Here is a 22,467-nt window from a genome sequence, read left to right as displayed (position 1 = left end):
GCCCTCAGAGCTCAGTCCTCCAACGCTGCTCAGTCACTGGATCATCTCCCACGGCGGAAATCTTTTAAAATTTTGTGCCGGTAATCTGGGCACCATAGAATGTGTTCATATTAATATAGATGTACCCACAAACACAATGACCTTGCTCTGAGTACAGGCGTGTGCACGTTATGTACGGATAGCGGATCACGTGACCTAAACATGTAGCGGGCGGCTCAGAAACCCCCCCACAGTTTAACCAGCTGTTCCTTGGATCATTTCTGATGGATAAGTCCTGATAAGTCCTCAGAGGTGGATTTGTAGTAGGATCACAATCAGCTGATGTAGTGTTCACTGGTTGCCATGGTTACAGTGACGCCTTGCCGCTATCTGGCAATCATACAGAAATCTTTATTAAATCTCCACATTTGACCAAAATTATTAGAAATTTGTCCAGAACTTGCCAAAAAAAATCCTCTTTTCCTGCTCACAATCTGTCCAGAATGAGATAAACATCTAGGATGGCTTAGAAGAGTTCCAAAAATGACTAAAATGTGTCCAAAATGACTCAGATTTGAAATGTGTTCAACCCTCTAGAATGTTCTTGGGGACAGAAGACTTTATTTTTGTGACATTTTTCTAAAATTCTAACTTTTATGTTGAAATTCAAGGTCAGTGAAGTCACCGTAGATGGTTCCTGCCCATTAGTGGAACAAAAACAATTCCTATAGATGTATTTATCATCTGTTAGCACGACTCAGCAGTAAAATGTGTCAGTTTGGTCGACTAACCAGGGTTAGTTTGGACGTTTCAAACCGCGAATATGGAAGAGAATCGAGCTGCATGTCTGTCTTTTTACAACTTTGGAGAAAAGAGAAAGTTTGACCCGTTAAAGGCCTCTGCTGATTGGTCAGATACCACAATGTAGTGTGATGTCACAGAGTGATCTTCACTGATTGGCTGAAATTACCAAATATGACCATTTGCCAGATGAAGGGTTACTTCGAAGCTTAACACGTTCCTAACTAAACTTCAAACTAAATAATCTGCAAAAGAGCAGTTTAGTCCTATTTTAGAGGCAGCAGGAGAACTTTTCAGAGCTTAAAATGGCATAAGATGCATTTATTTTGATCTAAATTAAATGATTTTATTCACTGAGCAGCTACTCCATGACAGACAGAGCGACAGATCAAGTGTAAGATCACATTTCACCTCCGTTACAATCGGATCGGTCAGAGTTTCCACTGTTGTTGCCTCTTGTGTCCAAGCAGGACGTGATGTCACAATGTGGATGGAGATAAAAGATCTGGTTGATTATTCGGAGTTTGATTGTTTGTCCAAAATCTTAATGTGCACATGAAGCCATGAGTACAGAACGGCTCTACTGTACAAGTATCACCGTCTTTTGGTTAAACCGGCTCAGCGTGCAGAATAAGCATGCAGGAAGGAAGCTGTGGGGAACAGAGGAAGCAAAAGGCCAAATCTGCAACCTCACGTCCAGAAAAAGGGAAGATCTGCCCGATTAGAAGCTGCTCTGGAGGCGTCGATGACAAACAGAAAGAACTAAACAACACTAAAGACGGCAGCAGAAACCTAAAAGCTTCCCTGAAAACCGATTCTCTGGACGCTGCTGAACTCGTGAACTGGAGTTGGAGTCCATCTCCTGTCAGCACCGCCTGCCGTCTGCTGGATCAGATCAGGAAACAGTTTTATTATCGAGCTCTGGGGAAACTATTTGTGACAGCGTTGAAATTTTAAAATAACTTCCAACGAAACAAAAAATAACATCAAGTGTGACGGTAATGATGGTTTTAGTCAGAAGTGAGTCCATCGCTGACAAATATTACTTTAATGTCAGATCATTTAACAGTTTAGCGTTTAAAGGTCAGTATTTCCTCTCATTAACAATCAAAAACAAACACTTAACTGAAAATTCAGACCCTGACATAGAAACTAAATGAACCTGAGATTTCTAATCAGTCTAACTGCATGAGCGAGTTTATAAAATGATTAGAAAGGAAAATACTACACTGTTCAGTGTTCTTTTGTTAATTTGTGTCTCATTGTTGTAATATTTTGTCTTGTTTTTGTTGTTTTCTCGTGGTTGTGATCCTCCAGTAAATCCTCCATGGTTCAGCTCCAGGTGACTAAATGTTGTGTTCCTTTGTAGACACTCTGTGATCTGGAAGTTGTGATGTGGAAATGATAAACTGAGGATGAATGTGGATGAAACTGAACTTATTTTTCTTCATAAATTTCAGGTTGTTCATGATGTTTAGTAAAAAGATAATTTCTTAAATGTGAACATTTCTGCACTAAAACAAAGGAACCTCTGGGAGTTATTTATCGGTTATTATGCTGGGATTTTACTGGTCACTGGAGATCAAACTGGACTGAATGTAGAACCTGAACTGAGAGGAGTTTGACTCTCCTGGTATAAAGAATGGCAGGAGAACATCTGTGCAGATCTGAGGTGTGTTGAGGAGGATTGAGTCAGAAGAAATAAAGGTGGACAAAAAGTGAAAAAAATCCAAAGATCTAAACTTCAGTAAATCACCGACGTCCTGCTGTATAGCCTGTATGTTTAATAGAGTAAATTTAAAAAGAAAACACTTTACTGTGGAACTTAGAAATCATGTAAATACACAGAGGTGATGCAGCTCTGAACCGTTTGACATTTAACACATATTTTACTGTTCTAACTCCCACGAGCGTCTGCTTCCTTTGTTTCAGGTTTTTCTGTGCAGAAACAGACTAATTGTTGATTTTCTTTCTTCAGAAAACACATGAAGCTCGGAGCAGCAATGGATCTGAACCGTGTCGTCTTTCTGCTGCTCCTCTGCTGTTTCTACAAGGTATCTGCTCTGTTCCAGCTGTTCAGCCTCGATGATAGAAATTCAGGAAAAATCTGTTTTTTTTGTGGCTTCTGTGTCCACTTTGGTTTCATCAAAGGAATTTTAAAGGATTAAAAATGTGTGTAAAGCTGCATTTAACTTCCTAATTCATGGAGAAGGAAGTTTAAAAGTTGTTTCTAGAGTTGATTTAACAGATTTATCACTGAGATTCACAGCTTAGAGAGCCATCTGGTTTTTATTTAACTCTAAATGTTCATCACTTTGGTTTCTTTGTGTAACTCATGGATCCTACTCTCTGCAACCTGTTGATGTGTCTTGCTAAGTATCTACATTTTAATCCAACTTATCTAGTATTTTGGTTCAGTCAGAGCAACAAAAGACAAATACACTTTCTTCTGTGACTAATACACTAAGTTCATAATGTGAATAAGACCACATTTATCACAGATGTGCTAAAAATGCACTAAAATTTCCCGTTCTCAGTGTTTTATCTGCTTTAGTTTCCAGTTTGTTGGACCTTCCTGAGTTTGTCTCAAATTTGTGGTTTTCCATCATTTCAGGATTCGGTTGCATCGACTCCAGAGGACAACAACAAGGAGCATCTGAACCAAATATATTCAGCACAGTTTGAATGTTTCCAGAGAATCACGAAGGAATCCCACCGCAAAACCAAATCCAGCGGTGAGATGATCTGAGAATTACACATATGTCTGTAGATTTAAATGGAAAACGTCCATAAAAATGTCATTAACGGGTGAATTTCTGTGTATTTACATTTTGGAAAAGCATTTTATTATTTAATGTAATTCTTGTCACAACTTTGTTTCTGTTATGTGAGAAGTTAAGAGAAAACAAATGATTTATTTGAGGTCAATATTTTTCACATGATGAAGCAGAAACTTAAAATTTAAGTTTTTTATGACAAAAAAAATCTGTTTTTAATCACAGAATAGTAGTTGTTTGTCCCCTGTGGGTAAAATGTGAATTAACAGGTTTTTTTAAATGTAGGACAAAGTTTTTGTAATAAACTGCCAGAACATTTACTATTACATTAAATTTTGCAGCCTATTTTTTTAGACTTTAAATCTACAATTAAATAACAGAAAATGGCCAATTTTTCACTATAGGTTCATATTAAATATTAGAATTTATGCTTTATTATAATTTTCCAATAAATACTAGAAAAAAACTCATGTTTTTTTATGAAGGCACTATATGTTCAGGCTATAAATACACAATTAAATAATAGGAAATGTCCAATTTTTTAATATAGATTTACGGTTAAACATCAGAAAAATGTCTCCTTGTTCTGGTACGTCACGATTTCATGTTTTTACTCCAGCTATGTCATTAGATAATATAAATACTGGTTTTTATTGTTATTATTTTGTGTGCATGTCAGCGTTAAAATATAGAAAACGGCCAGGTTTTACTGTTAGTTATGAGCTGCCAGTATTTTCTGCTATTTTACAGATTTATTTCTTGAAAATACTCAATTCTAAACAAAAGTTCTGCATTTAAAATGACTCAGTGTGACTGAGATCAGATTCTGTCACTCAGAGCAGGATTTTAGGAAGAGCTCATTATTAACCGTTTCGTTTTGCACTATTGTTAATTTTTTCATTTATTTTTAAAACGATCATTTTCTTGTCTGGTTTGTAAAAGAAAAAAACTAAAAATAATAGAGTGACTCTAAAGTGACATCCTTACAACACATGCCAAACGTACATTAATAATAAATAATAATCAGTGTTTTTTTTTATTTCCAGGCGGCCCGGTGTGTAACACCACGTGGGACGGATGGTTGTGTTGGGATGAAGCTGAAGCTGGACTCACAGAGCAGAGCTGTCCAGATTATTACAAAGACTTCGACCCTCACGGTGAATCTCACACTGAGTGTTAACCTCCACTACTTTTACTAAACCTGTAATATTAACCCTTTATTACTAAACCTGTAATATTAACCCTTTATTACTAAACCTGTAATATTAACCCTTTATTACTAAACCTGTAATATTAACCCTTTATTATTAAACCTGTAATATTAAACCTTTATTATTAAACCTTTATTATTAAACCTGTAATATTAAACCTGTAATATTAAACCTTTATTACTAAACCTGTAATATTAACCCTTTATTACTAAACCTGTAATATTAACCCTTTATTACTAAACCTGTAATATTAACCCTTTATTATTAAACCTGTAATATTAACCCTTTATTATTAAACCTGTAATATTAAACCTTTATTATTAAACCTGTAATATTAAACCTTTATTATTAAACCTGTAATATTAACCCTTTATTATTAAACCTGTAATATTAACCCTTTATTATTAAACCTGTAATATTAACCCTTTATTATTAAACCTGTAATATTAAACCTTTATTATTAAACCTATAATATTAAACCTTTATTATTAAACCTGTAATATTAACCCTTTATTATTAAACCTATAATATTAAACCTTTATTATTAAACCTGTAATATTAACCCTTTATTATTAAACCTATAATATTAAACCTTTATTATTAAACCTGTAATATTAACCCTTTATTATTAAACCTATAATATTAAACCTTTATTATTAAACCTGTAATATTAACCCTTTATTATTAAACCTATAATATTAAACCTTTATTACTAAACCTGTAATATTAACCCTTTATTATTAAACCTGTAATATTAACCCTTTATTATTAAACCTGTAATATTAACCCTTTATTATTAAACCTATAATATTAAACCTTTATTATTAAACCTATAATATTAAACCTTTATTATTAAACCTGTAATATTAACCCTTTATTATTAAACCTATAATATTAACCCTTTATTATTAAACCTATAATATTAAACCTTTATTATTAAACCTATAATATTAACCCTTTATTATTAAACCTGTAATATTAACCCTTTATTATTAAACCTATAATATTAAACCTTTATTATTAAACCTGTAATATTAACCCTTTATTATTAAACCTATAATATTAAACCTTTATTATTAAACCTATAATATTAAACCTTTATTATTAAACCTGTAATATTAACCCTTTATTATTAAACCTATAATATTAAACCTTTATTATTAAACCTGTAATATTAACCCTTTATTACTAAACCTGTAACATTAAACCTTTATTACTAAACCTATAATATTAACCCTTTATTACTAAACCTGTAATATTAACCCTTTATTACTAAACCTGTAATATTAACCCTTTATTACTAAACCTGTAATATTAACCCTTTATTACTAAACCTGTAATATTAACCCTTTATTACTAAACCTGTAATATTAACCCTTTATTACTAAACCTGTAATATTAACCCTTTATTACTAAACCTGTAATATTAACCCTTTATTACTAAACCTGTAATATTAACCCTTTATTACTAAACCTGTAATATTAACCCTTTATTACTAAACCTGTAATATTAACCCTTTATTACTAAACCTGTAATATTAAACCTTTATTACTAAACCTGTAATATTAACCCTTTATTATTAAACCTATAATATTAAACCTTTATTATTAAACCTGTAATATTAACCCTTTATTACTAAACCTGTAACATTAAACCTTTATTACTAAACCTATAATATTAACCCTTTATTACTAAACCTGTAATATTAACCCTTTATTACTAAACCTGTAATATTAACCCTTTATTACTAAACCTGTAATATTAACCCTTTATTACTAAACCTGTAATATTAACCCTTTATTATTAAACCTGTAATATTAACCCTTTATTATTAAACCTGTAATATTAACCCTTTATTACTAAACCTATAATATTAACCCTTTATTACTAAACCTGTAATATTAACCCTTTATTACTAAACCTATAATATTAACCCTTTATTACTAAACCTGTAATATTAACCCTTTATTACTAAACCTGTAATATTAACCCTTTATTACTAAACCTATAATATTAACCCTTTATTACTAAACCTATAATATTAACCCTTTATTACTAAACCTGTAATATTAACCCTTTATTACTAAACCTGTAATATTAACCCTTTATTATTAAACCTGTAACATTAAACCTTTATTACTAAACCTATAATATTAACCCTTTATTACTAAACCTGTAATATTAACCCTTTATTACTAAACCTGTAATATTAACCCTTTATTATTAAACCTGTAATATTAACCCTTTATTACTAAACCTATAATATTAACCCTTTATTACTAAACCTGTAATATTAACCCTTTATTACTAAACCTGTAATATTAACCCTTTATTACTAAACCTATAATATTAACCCTTTATTACTAAACCTATAATATTAACCCTTTATTACTAAACCTGTAATATTAACCCTTTATTACTAAACCTGTAATATTAACCCTTTATTACTAAACCTGTAATATTAACCCTTTATTATTAAACCTGTAATATTAAACCTTTATTATTAAACCTTTATTATTAAACCTGTAATATTAAACCTGTAATATTAAACCTTTATTACTAAACCTGTAATATTAACCCTTTATTATTAAACCTGTAATATTAACCCTTTATTATTAAACCTGTAATATTAACCCTTTATTATTAAACCTGTAATATTAACCCTTTATTACTAAACCTGTAATATTAACCCTTTATTATTAAACCTATAATATTAAACCTTTATTATTAAACCTGTAATATTAACCCTTTATTATTAAACCTGTAATATTAACCCTTTATTATTAAACCTGTAATATTAACCCTTTATTACTAAACCTGTAATATTAACCCTTTATTATTAAACCTATAATATTAAACCTTTATTATTAAACCTGTAATATTAACCCTTTATTACTAAACCTGTAACATTAAACCTTTATTACTAAACCTATAATATTAACCCTTTATTACTAAACCTGTAATATTAACCCTTTATTACTAAACCTGTAATATTAACCCTTTATTACTAAACCTGTAATATTAACCCTTTATTACTAAACCTGTAATATTAACCCTTTATTACTAAACCTGTAATATTAACCCTTTATTATTAAACCTGTAATATTAACCCTTTATTATTAAACCTTTATTATTAAACCTTTATTATTAAACCTGTAATATTAACCCTTTATTACTAAACCTGTAATATTAACCCTTTATTACTAAACCTATAATATTAACCCTTTATTACTAAACCTGTAATATTAACCCTTTATTACTAAACCTGTAATATTAACCCTTTATTACTAAACCTATAATATTAACCCTTTATTACTAAACCTATAATATTAACCCTTTATTACTAAACCTGTAATATTAACCCTTTATTACTAAACCTGTAATATTAACCCTTTATTATTAAACCTGTAACATTAAACCTTTATTACTAAACCTATAATATTAACCCTTTATTACTAAACCTGTAATATTAACCCTTTATTACTAAACCTGTAATATTAACCCTTTATTACTAAACCTGTAATATTAAACCTTTATTACTAAACCTATAATATTAACCCTTTATTACTAAACCTGTAATATTAACCCTTTATTACTAAACCTGTAATATTAACCCTTTATTACTAAACCTATAATATTAACCCTTTATTACTAAACCTATAATATTAACCCTTTATTACTAAACCTGTAATATTAACCCTTTATTACTAAACCTGTAATATTAACCCTTTATTACTAAACCTGTAATATTAACCCTTTATTATTAAACCTGTAATATTAAACCTTTATTATTAAACCTTTATTATTAAACCTGTAATATTAAACCTGTAATATTAAACCTTTATTACTAAACCTGTAATATTAACCCTTTATTATTAAACCTGTAATATTAACCCTTTATTATTAAACCTGTAATATTAACCCTTTATTATTAAACCTGTAATATTAACCCTTTATTACTAAACCTGTAATATTAACCCTTTATTATTAAACCTATAATATTAAACCTTTATTATTAAACCTGTAATATTAACCCTTTATTATTAAACCTGTAATATTAACCCTTTATTATTAACCCTTTATTACTAAACCTGTAATATTAAACCTTTATTACTAAACCTGTAATATTAACCCTTTATTATTAAACCTGTAATATTAACCCTTTATTATTAAACCTATAATATTAAACCTTTATTATTAAACCTGTAATATTAACCCTTTATTATTAAACCTATAATATTAAACCTTTATTATTAAACCTGTAATATTAACCCTTTATTATTAAACCTATAATATTAAACCTTTATTATTAAACCTATAATATTAAACCTTTATTATTAAACCTATAATATTAACCCTTTATTATTAAACCTATAATATTAAACCTTTATTATTAAACCTATAATATTAAACCTTTATTATTAAACCTATAATATTAACCCTTTATTATTAAACCTGTAATATTAAACCTTTATTATTAAACCTGTAATATTAAACCTTTATTATTAAACCTTTATTATTAAACCTGTAATATTAAACCTTTATTATTAAACCTATAATATTAAACCTTTATTATTAAACCTGTAATATTAAACCTTTATTATTAAACCTGTAATATTAACCCTTTATTACTAAACCTTTATTATTAAACCTGTAATATTAACCCTTTATTATTAAACCTGTAATATTAAACCTTTATTATTAAACCTATAATATTAAACCTTTATTATTAAACCTATAATATTAAACCTTTATTATTAAACCTGTAATATTAACCCTTTATTATTAAACCTATAATATTAAACCTTTATTATTAAACCTATAATATTAACCCTTTATTATTAAACCTGTAATATTAACCCTTTATTATTAAACCTATAATATTAAACCTTTATTATTAAACCTATAATATTAAACCTTTATTATTAAACCTATAATATTAAACCTTTATTATTAAACCTGTAATATTAACCCTTTATTATTAAACCTATAATATTAAACCTTTATTATTAAACCTATAATATTAACCCTTTATTATTAAACCTGTAATATTAACCCTTTATTATTAAACCTATAATATTAAACCTTTATTATTAAACCTGTAATATTAACCCTTTATTATTAAACCTGTAATATTAAACCTTTATTATTAAACCTGTAACATTAAACCTTTATTATTAAACCTGTAATATTAACCCTTTATTACTAAACCTTTATTATTAAACCTGTAATATTAAACCTTTATTATTAAACCTTTATTATTAAACCTGTAATATTAAACCTTTATTATTAAACCTATAATATTAAACCTTTATTATTAAACCTGTAATATTAACCCTTTATTACTAAACCTTTATTATTAAACCTGTAATATTAACCCTTTATTACTAACCCTTTATTATTAAACCTGTAATATTAACCCTTTATTATTAAACCTGTAATATTAACCCTTTATTATTAAACCTGTAATATTAAACCTTTATTACTAAACCTTTATTATTAAACCTTTATTATTAAACCTGTAATATTAAACCTTTGTTATTAAACCTGTAATATTAAACCTTTATTATTAAACCTGTAATATTAACCCTTTATTACTAAACCTGTAATATTAACCCTTATTATTAAACCTGTAATATTAAACCTTTATTATTAAACCTGTAATATTAACCCTTTATTATTAAACCTGTAATATTAACCCTTTATTATTAAACCTGTAATATTAACCCTTTATTACTAAACCTGTAATATTAACCCTTTATTATTAAACCTGTAATATTAACCCTTTATTATTAAACCTGTAATATTAACCCTTTATTATTAAACCTGTAATATTAACCCTTTATTATTAAACCTGTATTATTAAACCTGTAATATTAAACCTTTATTATTAAACCTGTAATATTAAACCTTTATTATTAAACCTGTAATATTAAACCTTTATTATTAAACCTGTAATATTAAACCTTTATTATGATCCTGACGTTCGGTGAACAAACTCAGAGTGCAGAAACCATCTCTGTAGCAGCAGTTTTAAACCATTTTGGGCAGATCTTTTGTAATTTTGAGATGACTTGAATGAATTCAAGGATGTTTTGGACTTTTTTTTAAAAGTCATTTTAGACTAATTGCAAAACATTTTGGAGAAACTTGTATAATTTTGGTTAAACTAAAGAGAAAATACATCCTGGGTAACAATGCTTGTTTCCGTGACTTATAGACATTTAACTGCTGCAGTTCTACTGTTGAAACTATGATTCATCATTTATACTGATGTAAAACTTCTCTAGTCTCAGACAAATTGTGAGACCTGGATGGAAGTAAAACTGATTTAGTTCCAGTTTTAAACAGAACTCCAAAGAAAGTTTCATGTATTTACCTGCTGTAGTGATGAAGCTCAGAAATGATGGAAAATACATTTTAAAACATTTCTGTGTGCTTTAAGGAACTGTAACTCTGAAAATATTCACATCCTCATTAAACACACTTTAGATAAAAACATTCTGAGCTGATCAGGTGGGAAACTTCACAGACGAGGTCAAAGAAAGACACACCACCGATGAAATCTTCTCATAACGAACCCGAACAATAAACACAGTTCTTGTAAGAAAATCACATCAGATTAGTGCTGATATGTTGTGAGTGTTGATGGGAGGCTTGTCGAGGAGAACTCTTACTGTTGAGGGAGGAATGTGGACCTTCTCGCCTTCATCTGAGCTGCTCCTGGATCAGATCCTTCCAGGCTCTCTCATCACAGCCAGTCGTTTATCTTTATATATGCAGAAAAGATGAGCAGAAACTGCATCAGACTCCATGTTTCTCCTCTTTCTGCAGCTCTCTGTTCGCCTTCCTCAGCTCACAGGTGTGTTTGGTGTGGCTCCGCCCCTTCCTCACCTGTCCAGGATGATTCTGCACATTTAGCTGCAATCTGCAATGCATTGTGGGTATTAAAATGTGACAGAAAACAGACCATAACTGTAGTAATATCCACATCAAAAATCTATTTGTTCTTTTCCAGCATTTATCAGTTTATTTTCACCTTTTAATGAATTTAAATTAGAAAAAATATCAATGATTTGCAGATATTTTATAGAGAATTATTTCTGTTGAGGGCTGAAAGAAGGTGAATGACTTCCTAATCATCAAAATTTAAAAAAAAATTCAAGATGTTATACAGACCTCAGAAGACAGAATGTTCTTCGGAGAACATTTCTGTAACGTGATATATTAACAAAGATAGAAAATTTGGCCTGTAAAGTTCCATAAAACCAACAAGGAAGAACATTCTCAAACCCACATTGAAGAATTGTTCTCCAAATGTTAATGAAGACAAACGGTTCCTGTAATCTGACATGTTAAAGGTGGAACATTGTGCCTTGTTGGTGAGGGAACACGTTCTAAAATGTTCTTCTACAAGACGTTTCCACCACGTTAACAAAGAATATTCTCAATGCAACATTAAAGGAAAAAATAACTTTAAGATGCTATCAAGGACTCAGACATAAGAACGTTCTTTGGAGAACGCTCCTGTAACATGATATATTAACACAGATGGAACATTTGGCCTGTAGAGTTCCATGAAACGTTCCCATAATGTTACAAGCAAACAACTGAAGAATTTGGAACGTCTTTCCTACACTGAAGAAGACCAATCTGGGTGAAGTCTACTTTAGTAGAACTTTTCAGAAGCTCCTCAGAACCTTCTAGCTGCATGTTCTACGTTCCTTCACAGCGATGGCGTCCAAAGTTTGCACGGAGACGGGGGAGTGGGGTCGCCACCCGGAGAGCAACCGGACGTGGACCAACTTCACCAACTGTAAAGCCAACGTGACGCACCAGAGGACGGTAAGGAAGCAGACAGAGCAGGAGAACCATTATAAAAACTGGCTAATTACCAAAAACGAAGCAGAGAACACGGTAGAACCCTCTGTCTGATGGAGGTGTAACATGGTTGTTGTGTTCCACAGCAGGCAGCGATGACCCACTTCTACCTGGTGATGATCGGTCACGGACTGTCGCTGGTGTCACTGCTCATATCACTGGGAATATTCTTTCATTTCAAGTACGTTTCCTTTATTTCTGAAACCGATGCTTTTATTGGCATATTTAATCTGAACATTCTGTCTGATTTTAAAATGTAAATGTGTGCTTTCTGTGCTCGTTCAGGAGTCTGAGCTGCCAGAGAATAACCCTCCACAAGAACCTGTTCCTGTCCTTCGTCCTGAACTCCGTCATCACCGTGGTCCGGCTGACCACCGTGGTGAAGAAACAGGGACACAACTACAACGAATCGGTGAGCGACGTTCTGGTTTACCTCAGGTATGTCTGGGGGTTTCTTTGGCTCATTGTTGGTGTTTTCCAGGGAAGCTGTAAGCTGCTGATGTTCATCCACCTGTACCTGATGAGCTGTAACTACTTCTGGATGCTCTGTGAGGGCATCTACCTGCACACGCTCATCGTGGTGGCCGTGTTTGCAGAAAAGCAGCATCTCATGTGGTATTATCTGCTCGGCTGGGGTGAGTCTGGGTTCATGAAGTATTCAACACTGGCTCTGTCAGTCCCACTCACTAACATCTTCATCTCACAGGTTTTCCACTCATACCGGCGGTGATTCACTCCATAGCTCGCCTCTGTTACTACGACGACAAGTGAGTGAGTTTTATCTTCACATTTTCCTACAAACATCCCATGTTTCCATCCTGAATAAACTCGCTGATGTGTTCACAGCTGCTGGGTGAGTTCGGCCACTTCGCTGCTCTACATCATCCACGGTCCGATCTGCGCTGCCCTGGTGGTGAGAACTCATCATTTACCACAAAATGTCCTTTAGGTCATCAGTGTAAGGGGCAAAAACAAACAGCCTCACCAGGAAATTCATCAGGAAGTTTAGTGCAAAAGTACAACCAGTTAAAAAACAGTGTTCAGATAAAGTCAAACTGATTGGACCCTTTACACTGGAGCACGACATGATCATTAACATCAAGTATTAACATCAGATCATCAATGTCAATACTATCTGTACTATACTTGTAATATCTATCTATCCTGACTGTGACAGAGCTAGTTGGTTTTTAATTATCAGGTTTTTATTATGTGATTCATTCATTTTAAATCATAAACTGCACCAGAATTAACAGACCTGGACAGTAGTAGCTGAACCAGCCTTTCAGTGTGTATATTATTTTTGATCGGATGTCGTGTTTCTTGGGTTTCTGGACTCCAGGTGAACCTTTTCTTCCTGCTGAACATCGTCCGGGTTCTCATCACTAAGCTGCGAGTAACTCACCAGGCCGAGTCGAGCCTCTACATGAGGGCGGTCCGGGCCACCCTCATCCTCATCCCGCTGCTCGGCATCCAGTTCGTCCTGCTGCCCTACAAGCCCCACGAGCACTGGGTGTTCGAGATCTACCTGTACATCATGGACATCCTCATGCACTACCAGGTCAGGAGCAAGAACTCGTGAGCATGTGGCAGTAATCTGTGTCCAGCTTGGAGGATTTCTAAATAAACCTTTTCTTGCCTGCAGGGTCTCCTGGTTTCTACAATATTCTGCTTCTTCAACGGGGAGGTGAGTTTGATTCTTCCAAAACGGAACTTGACTTTTCCACCTGTTTCAGTAGTGAGACTCACTCTGATTGCATATGTTGTTGTACATGAAGATAAACTGACCAAACCAGTAATCTGTATGCTATATGAATTATTTACAATTTGTCTTTATAGCCAGCTAATGTTAGCTGCACATTAACATAAAGATTTGAAATAGGGAAATAAGGAAAAATCATACTGACTCACTACCCGTTTTCCCATTTCCATTCTTTATGCTAACACTAAGCTCACTGCCTAACATTAGCTAGAGAGCTTAATGTTAGCATGAAAACCAGACAAACATGTTAGCCAAACAAAAGCAGCCTACTGGGACTTCTGAAGCTCACCAATTCTCTCATATTACTTGTTTTTGTCTGTTTATCCAGATTGTGTTAACTTTCAACAGAGTAGCTATTTCAATGATTCACTTTTAGATACTAATCTTAAGCTAATGAGCTAAGCTAAGTTTGGTGAGAAACATACTAGCTGTCTCTCTATTTCAATACTTTGTGCTAAAATTGAGCTAACTTTTTTTTTTAGCTTAATGTTAGCATAAGGACTGGACACAGAAGTACAGCTAGCATTCATTATGTTACTGTTAAGCTAATGTTAGCTGGTGGGTATAACATTAGCATTAACACTGGAAACAGCTAACACCTAGCCAAACAAAAATAACCTACTAGCACTCCTGAAGCTCATTAATCAATATGTTTTATATTTATTAACATTTTGTTTTCTTTGGAAAGAGTCACAATAGTGGTATCACCATTTCAGTTTTGTGTGCTCATGTTAAGCTAGCTAGCAAAGCTAATCCTGCTGATTCCAACTTCCTACTGATCATACAGACTCAAGACCTGTGGAATCTTCTTTTCTAACTCTCATCAAGAAAGCAACTAAAATACTTTTCAGACTTTTCAAAAATATGCTTTGTGGCAAAGTTTTTCTGAAGAAACATAATAAAAAACAAACAAAAAAAAACTTTGCTTGTGTTGCTATTAGCATGTACTATGCTAATACAAGGGGTCTCGAACTTAATATTTGGACTTGTGTGATAAATTATTGTTCTGTTGGAAAGCACTTTGGTGAAACAGTCTTTTGAACTGTGTTGAATGAAAACCACTGACTGTAGTCCGCTTACCTTAAAACCACGTCTCTCCGTCTCCTTGTCCAGGTTCAGACTGTTCTTCGGAGACACTGGAATCTACAGCGGATGCAGTTTGCCGGCACGTTTGCCAACGCCGACTTCTTCCGCTCGGCCACCTCTGTGGCGTCGTCGCTCACCGAGGTCCACCGCTGCTACAGCATCGAGAGCCACACCGAGCACATGAACGGAAAGAGCTACTCGGACATATTCAGGTCGGACAGCCCCTTCGTCTGAGGACGCCCATCCACGTTCCCGCTTCTTCTGCAAAGATTGATCCTGGAGTTAAGTTTTATTCTTCTTTCATCTCCCAAACAAAAAATAAAAATCATATTTTACCTTTCTGGCAAATCAATAGAAAGAAAAGTACCAAAGACCATTTCTTCACAATTACTTCCACTGTAAAGCTGTTGAGACGAGCTGTTGTCAGACATGAAGACAAGGTGAATCAAACAGCCTCTAAACCATCAACATGAGGAATTCATTCTGTCTGCATCGTGTGGATTCAACCTGAAGAGTCCTTGATGGACAGGAAGCTGTTCTGTTAAGCTGACAGAGAGATGTTATGTTTTCATGGCATTTTAAGAATACTGAAGTTCAGAACGTTTGGCAAAGTGGGAACATGAAGCTGTGATGCTGCAAACAGGAGGACGAATATTCACACCGATTAATGCAAGTTTAATGAATCAGAGCAGATTGGAGAGGCAAAGAAGGAGGTCAAATTTTGGAAAAGCAACTTTGCAGTAGCTTTGGTGTCAGTTTTAGTGCCACAATACCACAAAAGTAAAGCAAAAAAAGCACAAAAACTTACAATAAACCCTGAATTTGCTTTAACAAATACCATTTCTGCTTTAGCTACTTTTCAATTCAAGGTTTGCATCTTGGACTGAACTCCCCCTTGAGGTAAATATTCTATTTATGTGTGATTTCATGTCCTCAAAGATAAACAAATAATGAGATCCATCCATCCATCCATTCTCTATCCACCGCTTTATCCTCACTGGGGTCATGGGGGGTGCTGGAGTCTATCCCAGCTGACTCTGGTGAAGGCAGGGGACACCCTGGACAGGTCACCAGTCTGTCGCAGGGCCAAATAATGAGATTCACATCCTAATTTTGTTAGATGTATAAGCTTACTTTGTCCAGCTCGGCGATTTTTTAAGTTAATGTGTTTTTTCACTTCGTGTCTGATTATTCCAAAATGCTGGAGAGACGATTGTGAGAGAAAAAGTGCATGCGTTTGTACATGTATGTGATTGTTTGATATGACATATACTGAGGCACATAGTATGAATTTGTACATTGCATTTAGACTGGCACGAGTGTACTTTACATTATTTTCCAGTCAGTTAAGAACACATCGTTGTATTGCGTTGCTCACAGCTGTTTGATCACAGTAGAAAGCTGAATTTTAAAAAAAATTGCGTCCAGGTAACAAAATCAAACTGATTCAACACCTTACATTGAGCACAAAATGATCGTTAACATCAAGTATTAACATCAGATCTCTTAATAAAAGGTTACTTTCCTGTCAGGAGTGAAGAGCTGCTGGTTTCGGCCTTCAATAACAGGAATTACACGTCATGAAAATATGAAATATGAAGTCAGCAAATAGTGTAAAAGCAAGAAAAGCTTAATGTAGTAGGTTTGCATTTAAGCTGAAAATGGGAACTTCAGTGACTGTCCAATGATAATAAAACCACAAATATGTGGTTTAATGTTCTCATTATCTATGGGGAAAAAAAGGACAGAAAAAAAATGGTTTAAAATGTCAAACTAAACATGCAGCACTGAACAAGAAAGTAAAAACTTACTAAGATTTCTTAAAAAGGTAATGCTGTGTAAATCCATAATTTCTACTGTGATTTCTGTGGAGATTTTTTGTGATGGAATAAATATTGTTGACATGATACATATTGCATTTTTCTATTAAAATTCTGATAAATGCAGCTAACTGTGCTAAACTAGTGCACTACTTTGAGGACTAAAATGTCTGATTAGTAGCATTAAATTCTTAAATTAGTAGTTTTTTTGGGAAAATAATTTCTTTTTTTTCTGAGAGTGAAATGAGAAGATTGATACCACTGTATGCTTAATATTAAGCAATGTACAGCCAGTTAAAGCTATGCTAACTTGCTAGCCAAACAAACACAGTTTACTTACCAGCAGTATATTACTTCTTCTGAAGCCCATGATTTAACATGCTGTATCTCATTTCTTCTTATCCGTTTAGTTTGGACAGAAACATGCAAGCTGTTCCTCTCTGTCAATACTTTGTGCTAAAATTGAACTAACAGTCAGTTTTTAACTTACTGTTAGCATAAGGTCAGGACACAGAGGCACAGCCAGCCAAGTAAAAGCCGCCTACTAATTAACACAGACTTTGTTGGCTTTTAAGTGCTATCAGCTAATGTTAGCTGGTGAGTTTCAGGTTAGGATTAAAACGCAATATAAAGAAGCCGCGAGCCAAGCAAAATCAGCCTAGCACAATGTTTCCCCGTTTTTATTTATGTTAATATTGAGCTCAGGTTAGCTGGTGGGTATAACATTAGCATTAAGACTGGAAACAGCTAACACCTAGCCAAACAAGAATAACCTACTAGCACTTCTGAAGCTCATTAATCAACATGTTATATCTTTACATGTTTTAATCCGTTTATTCACATTTTGATAACTTTGAAAAGAGTCATGCTAGTTGCATCACTGTTTCAGTTTGAGATGTTAATGTTAAGCTAGCTAGCTCAGCCAATCCTGGTGGGGCCAGCTTTGTTCAGACTCGACGGTGGTGTCAATGTTCTCGTCTTACTCTCAGCAAGAAAGCAGCTAAAATATTTTCTGAAAATCTGCGCTGTGAAGAAAACTCTTTATAAAGGACAGGTGGAGCTTTTTCAACACACAATATAAATAAAATGATTGTTTCTGTTGCTATTAGCATGGGCTAAGCTAGGACATGGACACCATAGTGGACATCTGTGATTAAAAGTCAGAATTTTGTTGTTATTTTTGTAACATAGTGCTTGCCTATCCTGAAGTAATAATGCTGTAAATAAAAACAGGCTGTTTAAATCTGAGATTCATTTGTGTTTCAGTCCCAGTTTGCCAGCTTCCATTTCATTTCCCTCAGAGACAAACAAAAGAAAATCTGTGAGTGTTGTCCTTCCCACATTTTTAATTAAGGGTGGGATTTCCTCGTCTGACCTTAGAAACCGTTTCCCTCAGAAATGAATATTGTTTCCAGACAAAGCCAGGCGTGTTGCTGTCTGCTCAGCAGGTACAGTTAGGAAGTCCCAGAGGAAAAGTGCTATGTCTCTCCTTTCAGAGCATCGTTCATCAAGTTGTAGATCTGAAAAAGCACTTAGAAGGTGATCAGAAGCATGTGTGAGAGATATTTACTTTTGACTGGTATACCTGTCATCATCACGACTTTAATGCACTGAGGAGTCTGTGGTTGTTGGACTGCGTCTGGAGCATCATCCCAGTGTTCATGAACATTAACCTGGGTGTTAGAAGATACAGCAGAACTGAACCTGGAACACGTGAAAGCTGTTGATGTTTTTATTGTTTACCCACAGCAGCACCTCCCTGTGTTTACTTGAGTGGAAACCAGAGTGGTGGATGTATTGCAGGCATCCTGTTTCTAAGAATACATCGCCATTGAACTCTTGATCCGTCAGCTCTTGTGTGCTGGTAGCAAACACTTCCTCAGAATTATGACTAACACTTGTTTACTGCCTTTAACTTCCGCATGCTTCCACTGCAGTGTGAAGCGTTTAGCTGATGTCTGCTGTCCGTTGCAGTTCTGTCAATCTGTCAAGGACATTTCCACAGGACGTGACTGAATAGCGACACACGTTCTCCGACAAGCCTGTAGATGTAGTAACACATAAATCTGCTGCATATTGCCATACCTGTATTTAGACTTAATCTGAGGAAGGTGATGCATTTCATTCGACTTCAGATGGTCCCAAGATAGCTACAAAACAGAAAGAACTGGAAGAAGAACAAGATCGAAGCTGAGAATCCTGTTATTTCGTTAAAATCATATCTTATATTTTAAAAATGCCAAAAACAAATAACTTACAATAATCACATTCTGCAAAAAAAATAAAAAAAATTCTGCACTCCTCAACTCAACCAAAAAAGTCATGACTGATTCAGGTGTGGCCAAGATTCATGTGACGAAAATTCTGAGAATTTCCAGGTTGAACGGCAGTCAGTGTCTCCACAGGAAAATCAAGCATACTGGATTAAAACAGTAAATGCAGCGTGATTTAAATACAGTAAACAGAGGAGCATGTTGTTGGAAAATACTTTCAGCATGGTGAAACATCTTTCTACACCGATGCACAGAGAGTATTAGCAAGTTTTGAAATAATATAAAAATATTGTCAAAGATCAAGTATGTACAGCCACTTTGGCTGAGTTTGTTGAGACAAAGTCTATAACCTGCATTATCATCATTAGAAAAGTAAATATTTACCTACTGAAGAAACTGGATCTTGTAATCCCTTAAGTTTTTTCTTTTTTATCTTTGATCTCAGAAGTCCTAACTACGACGACCACACCTGAGCTGTGTTTCACTGATGTCTAGTTGATCTTCCTGGATCTTTTTCCACGTTTTAGTCTCAAAATCAGATTTTTTACCTCAGTTCTTTCCCACATGGAGCCATGATGCAGATCAACACATTCCACAGGTCCAAAACTGAGGACGTTCTGCTGCTCACAGCTCATTTTAGAACCCGTTAGACTGATTGGATTCACAGGTGGATTCAATTCAGCTGGTCTGAACTATTAAGTGTTTGATTTTGATTGTTTATAAAAGAAAATATTCGACTATTCACCTCAGAAATAATACAGTTATTGAGAGATGATATGAATTTAAATGGTATGACTTAGTAGCTCAAGTTCTTGTGTGGACATTTACACTGAAATATCTAATTAACCCTCTGAACTCCAAACAATTTCTGAGTGTTTGTTGTCACATTTTTGAATTTTCACCAGGTGACTGTTGGTCACAGCTGAGTCTCTCATGGTTTCACAGTTGCAGCAAGAAGGGCAGAAATTTAATTTTTTCCTAAACTTTTGTATGATTGAAATTTTCATTTTTGGCATATTTTTAAACTGAGACATGAAGAATTGAGTGATTTTGATGAAATGTCACAATTTTAAGGGGAGATTTGTTTGCTTTTTTTAGATGGAACGGCAGAGATTAAATTCAAACGATGCTGGAAAGTTTAACATCTTTCTTTTTTTTTTTTTTGTTACAGTTTCTGATTCTGTAATTTAGGTTATTTTTAACACATAACATGCTTCATGAACCTGCTTAGCAGGTCTTGGGCTTTAACCCTGTTAAAACTCAGTGCAGTGTGGTACAGTTTTCTTTTAATCTCACCTAAAACTTCTTTTTTGCAGTAATTTCTTCTTTCTGCTCAGACTGAATCATGTGAAGTCTCAGGAGAAGCCGCAGATTAAATGTTCATTCAGAGGAGGGAAACTCCTCATTTCCACTTTGCCATGTCCTCAAAAAAACCTTCTGATGCCTGAGATGCTCTTCACCTCCAGCAGCACAGGAGTCACTATGAGAGGAATGTGAAGAAGCTCTGAGGGACAGAAACCAAACCAGTAAAACTTAATGAATCATTTCCTTCAGAGCTGCTGCTGCAGATTCCAGTAAAATCCTCCTCTACAGAAAGCTGTAATGATTTAAAACAAAGGACACATCTGGAAGCAGCCACTAGAGAACAATGGATGAGCTGCAGGGCGTGGAGGGCTTCGGTCATGTGACCCGGGTCTGGGTGGGACCGCAGGAAGTCTGTCGGTTCTGTCGGACCGCTGGGTCGAGATCCATCAGAACGCCTCATCATGTCACCACTCTGGTTTATCAGCAGACGTCAGCGTGTGGAAACATCACCTCACTGGGACACCACCTTCAGAAATAAATCAGCCGTTTTCATCTGGAACCATCTTCACAGGAAAGAAAACACTGTAGTTACAGGTTTTGATTTATTATTTCAGTTTTATTTATTTTAAGTGGCATTTTACAATCAAATATTGCAAAACAATAAATGACTGAAAAAACTAAAGAATAGAACATTTTATCCATTTGTGGTACCAGGACTGGAAATAACGAGGAGACTCTACATACCAGAGATATTCTACTAATTAGGTTTAAAAGACCTGCAGCACTGCCTGCAGTTCAGCTGAAACTCTGATTATTTGTCTACTGTTGGTCCCAGCTGAGTTACTATAGGTTCACATAATTTTAATTATTTATAGAATCTGGTTCATGCAAACTGTTTATTTTTGACTATTTTTAGAATGATAGATGTAGAATAAAGTGATTTTGAGCTGAGATTTGGTTCAGTTTTCAACTAGAGCAGCGTGTTACTGATGAGCAGTTCAAGGACCGTTGGAAAGTTGAATATTTTGGTGATTTGTTAAAAGTTAACATGTCTGTCAAAGGCTAGTTTAGGGTTTCAAGGGTTAAAAAAAAACGACTTCACTTCATTTTCACTCGACTTTTTGAACATTTTGACCTCATGATGGTGGTCAGATGGAGACAGCTGTGAAAGCTGTGGAGCTGTGAAGAACCTGAAGCTGATCAGGTGTCTCCATCCATCTCAGGTAATCAGTAACTCCTCTCTAACTCCAGGTGAGAACATGGAGCATGCTGTAGCCGTGGTGTTCAGAGTCCAGGTCCTCGGCTGCTGTCCACCGCTGGAGGCGTCTTCGGCTCCGTCCTGCCAACAGGAAGTCCCTCGCTCGTCTCCGGCTTCCTGCCATTGTTCTGCTGCTGCCAGCGGCCCGGCTCCGCCCAGGATCTGGGAAAGGTGGAGTGGTTCAGCGGCACATTTCCCCTTTGATCAGCGTGGCCCTGGGCAGCAGGAGGAGGTCCTGGCTTCATGTGATCCGTGTTCTGCACCAGCCTGAACATCTTTCACTGTTGTTTAATAAAAGACTGATTGAAGTTTC

At 34.2% G+C, this 22,467-nt stretch overlaps 1 protein-coding gene across 3 annotated transcripts in view; it reads left to right on the top strand.

Moving 5' to 3' along the window:
* Nucleotides 1-22,467, top strand: part of LOC110957817 (calcitonin gene-related peptide type 1 receptor-like) — a 26,858-nt gene extending 4,391 nt beyond the window's left edge. The window contains exons 2-13 of one of the 3 annotated variants that reach the window (XM_022204022.2): nt 2,759-2,834; nt 3,395-3,515; nt 4,604-4,714; nt 12,502-12,614; nt 12,740-12,831; nt 12,936-13,062; nt 13,132-13,285; nt 13,357-13,417; nt 13,497-13,563; nt 13,993-14,211; nt 14,296-14,337; nt 15,526-22,467. In XM_022204022.2, coding sequence (XP_022059714.2) covers nt 2,766-2,834; nt 3,395-3,515; nt 4,604-4,714; nt 12,502-12,614; nt 12,740-12,831; nt 12,936-13,062; nt 13,132-13,285; nt 13,357-13,417; nt 13,497-13,563; nt 13,993-14,211; nt 14,296-14,337; nt 15,526-15,732 — 1,383 coding nt within the window. In that variant the 5' untranslated portion in view covers nt 2,759-2,765 and the 3' untranslated portion in view covers nt 15,733-22,467. Of the gene's footprint in view, nt 1-2,758; nt 2,835-3,394; nt 3,516-4,603; nt 4,715-12,501; nt 12,615-12,736; nt 12,832-12,935; nt 13,286-13,356; nt 13,418-13,496; nt 13,564-13,992; nt 14,212-14,295; nt 14,338-15,525 lie in introns of all 3 variants that reach the window. The other 2 variants (XM_022204021.2, XM_051943371.1) reach the window with 2 other exon arrangements.

This window comes from Acanthochromis polyacanthus, chromosome 22 (assembly GCF_021347895.1).
Source record: "Acanthochromis polyacanthus isolate Apoly-LR-REF ecotype Palm Island chromosome 22, KAUST_Apoly_ChrSc, whole genome shotgun sequence".
Taxonomy (NCBI): Eukaryota; Metazoa; Chordata; class Actinopteri; family Pomacentridae; genus Acanthochromis; species Acanthochromis polyacanthus.
The sequence above is the reverse complement of the archived record's forward strand: the minus strand, read 5'-3'. Positions and strand labels throughout refer to the sequence as shown.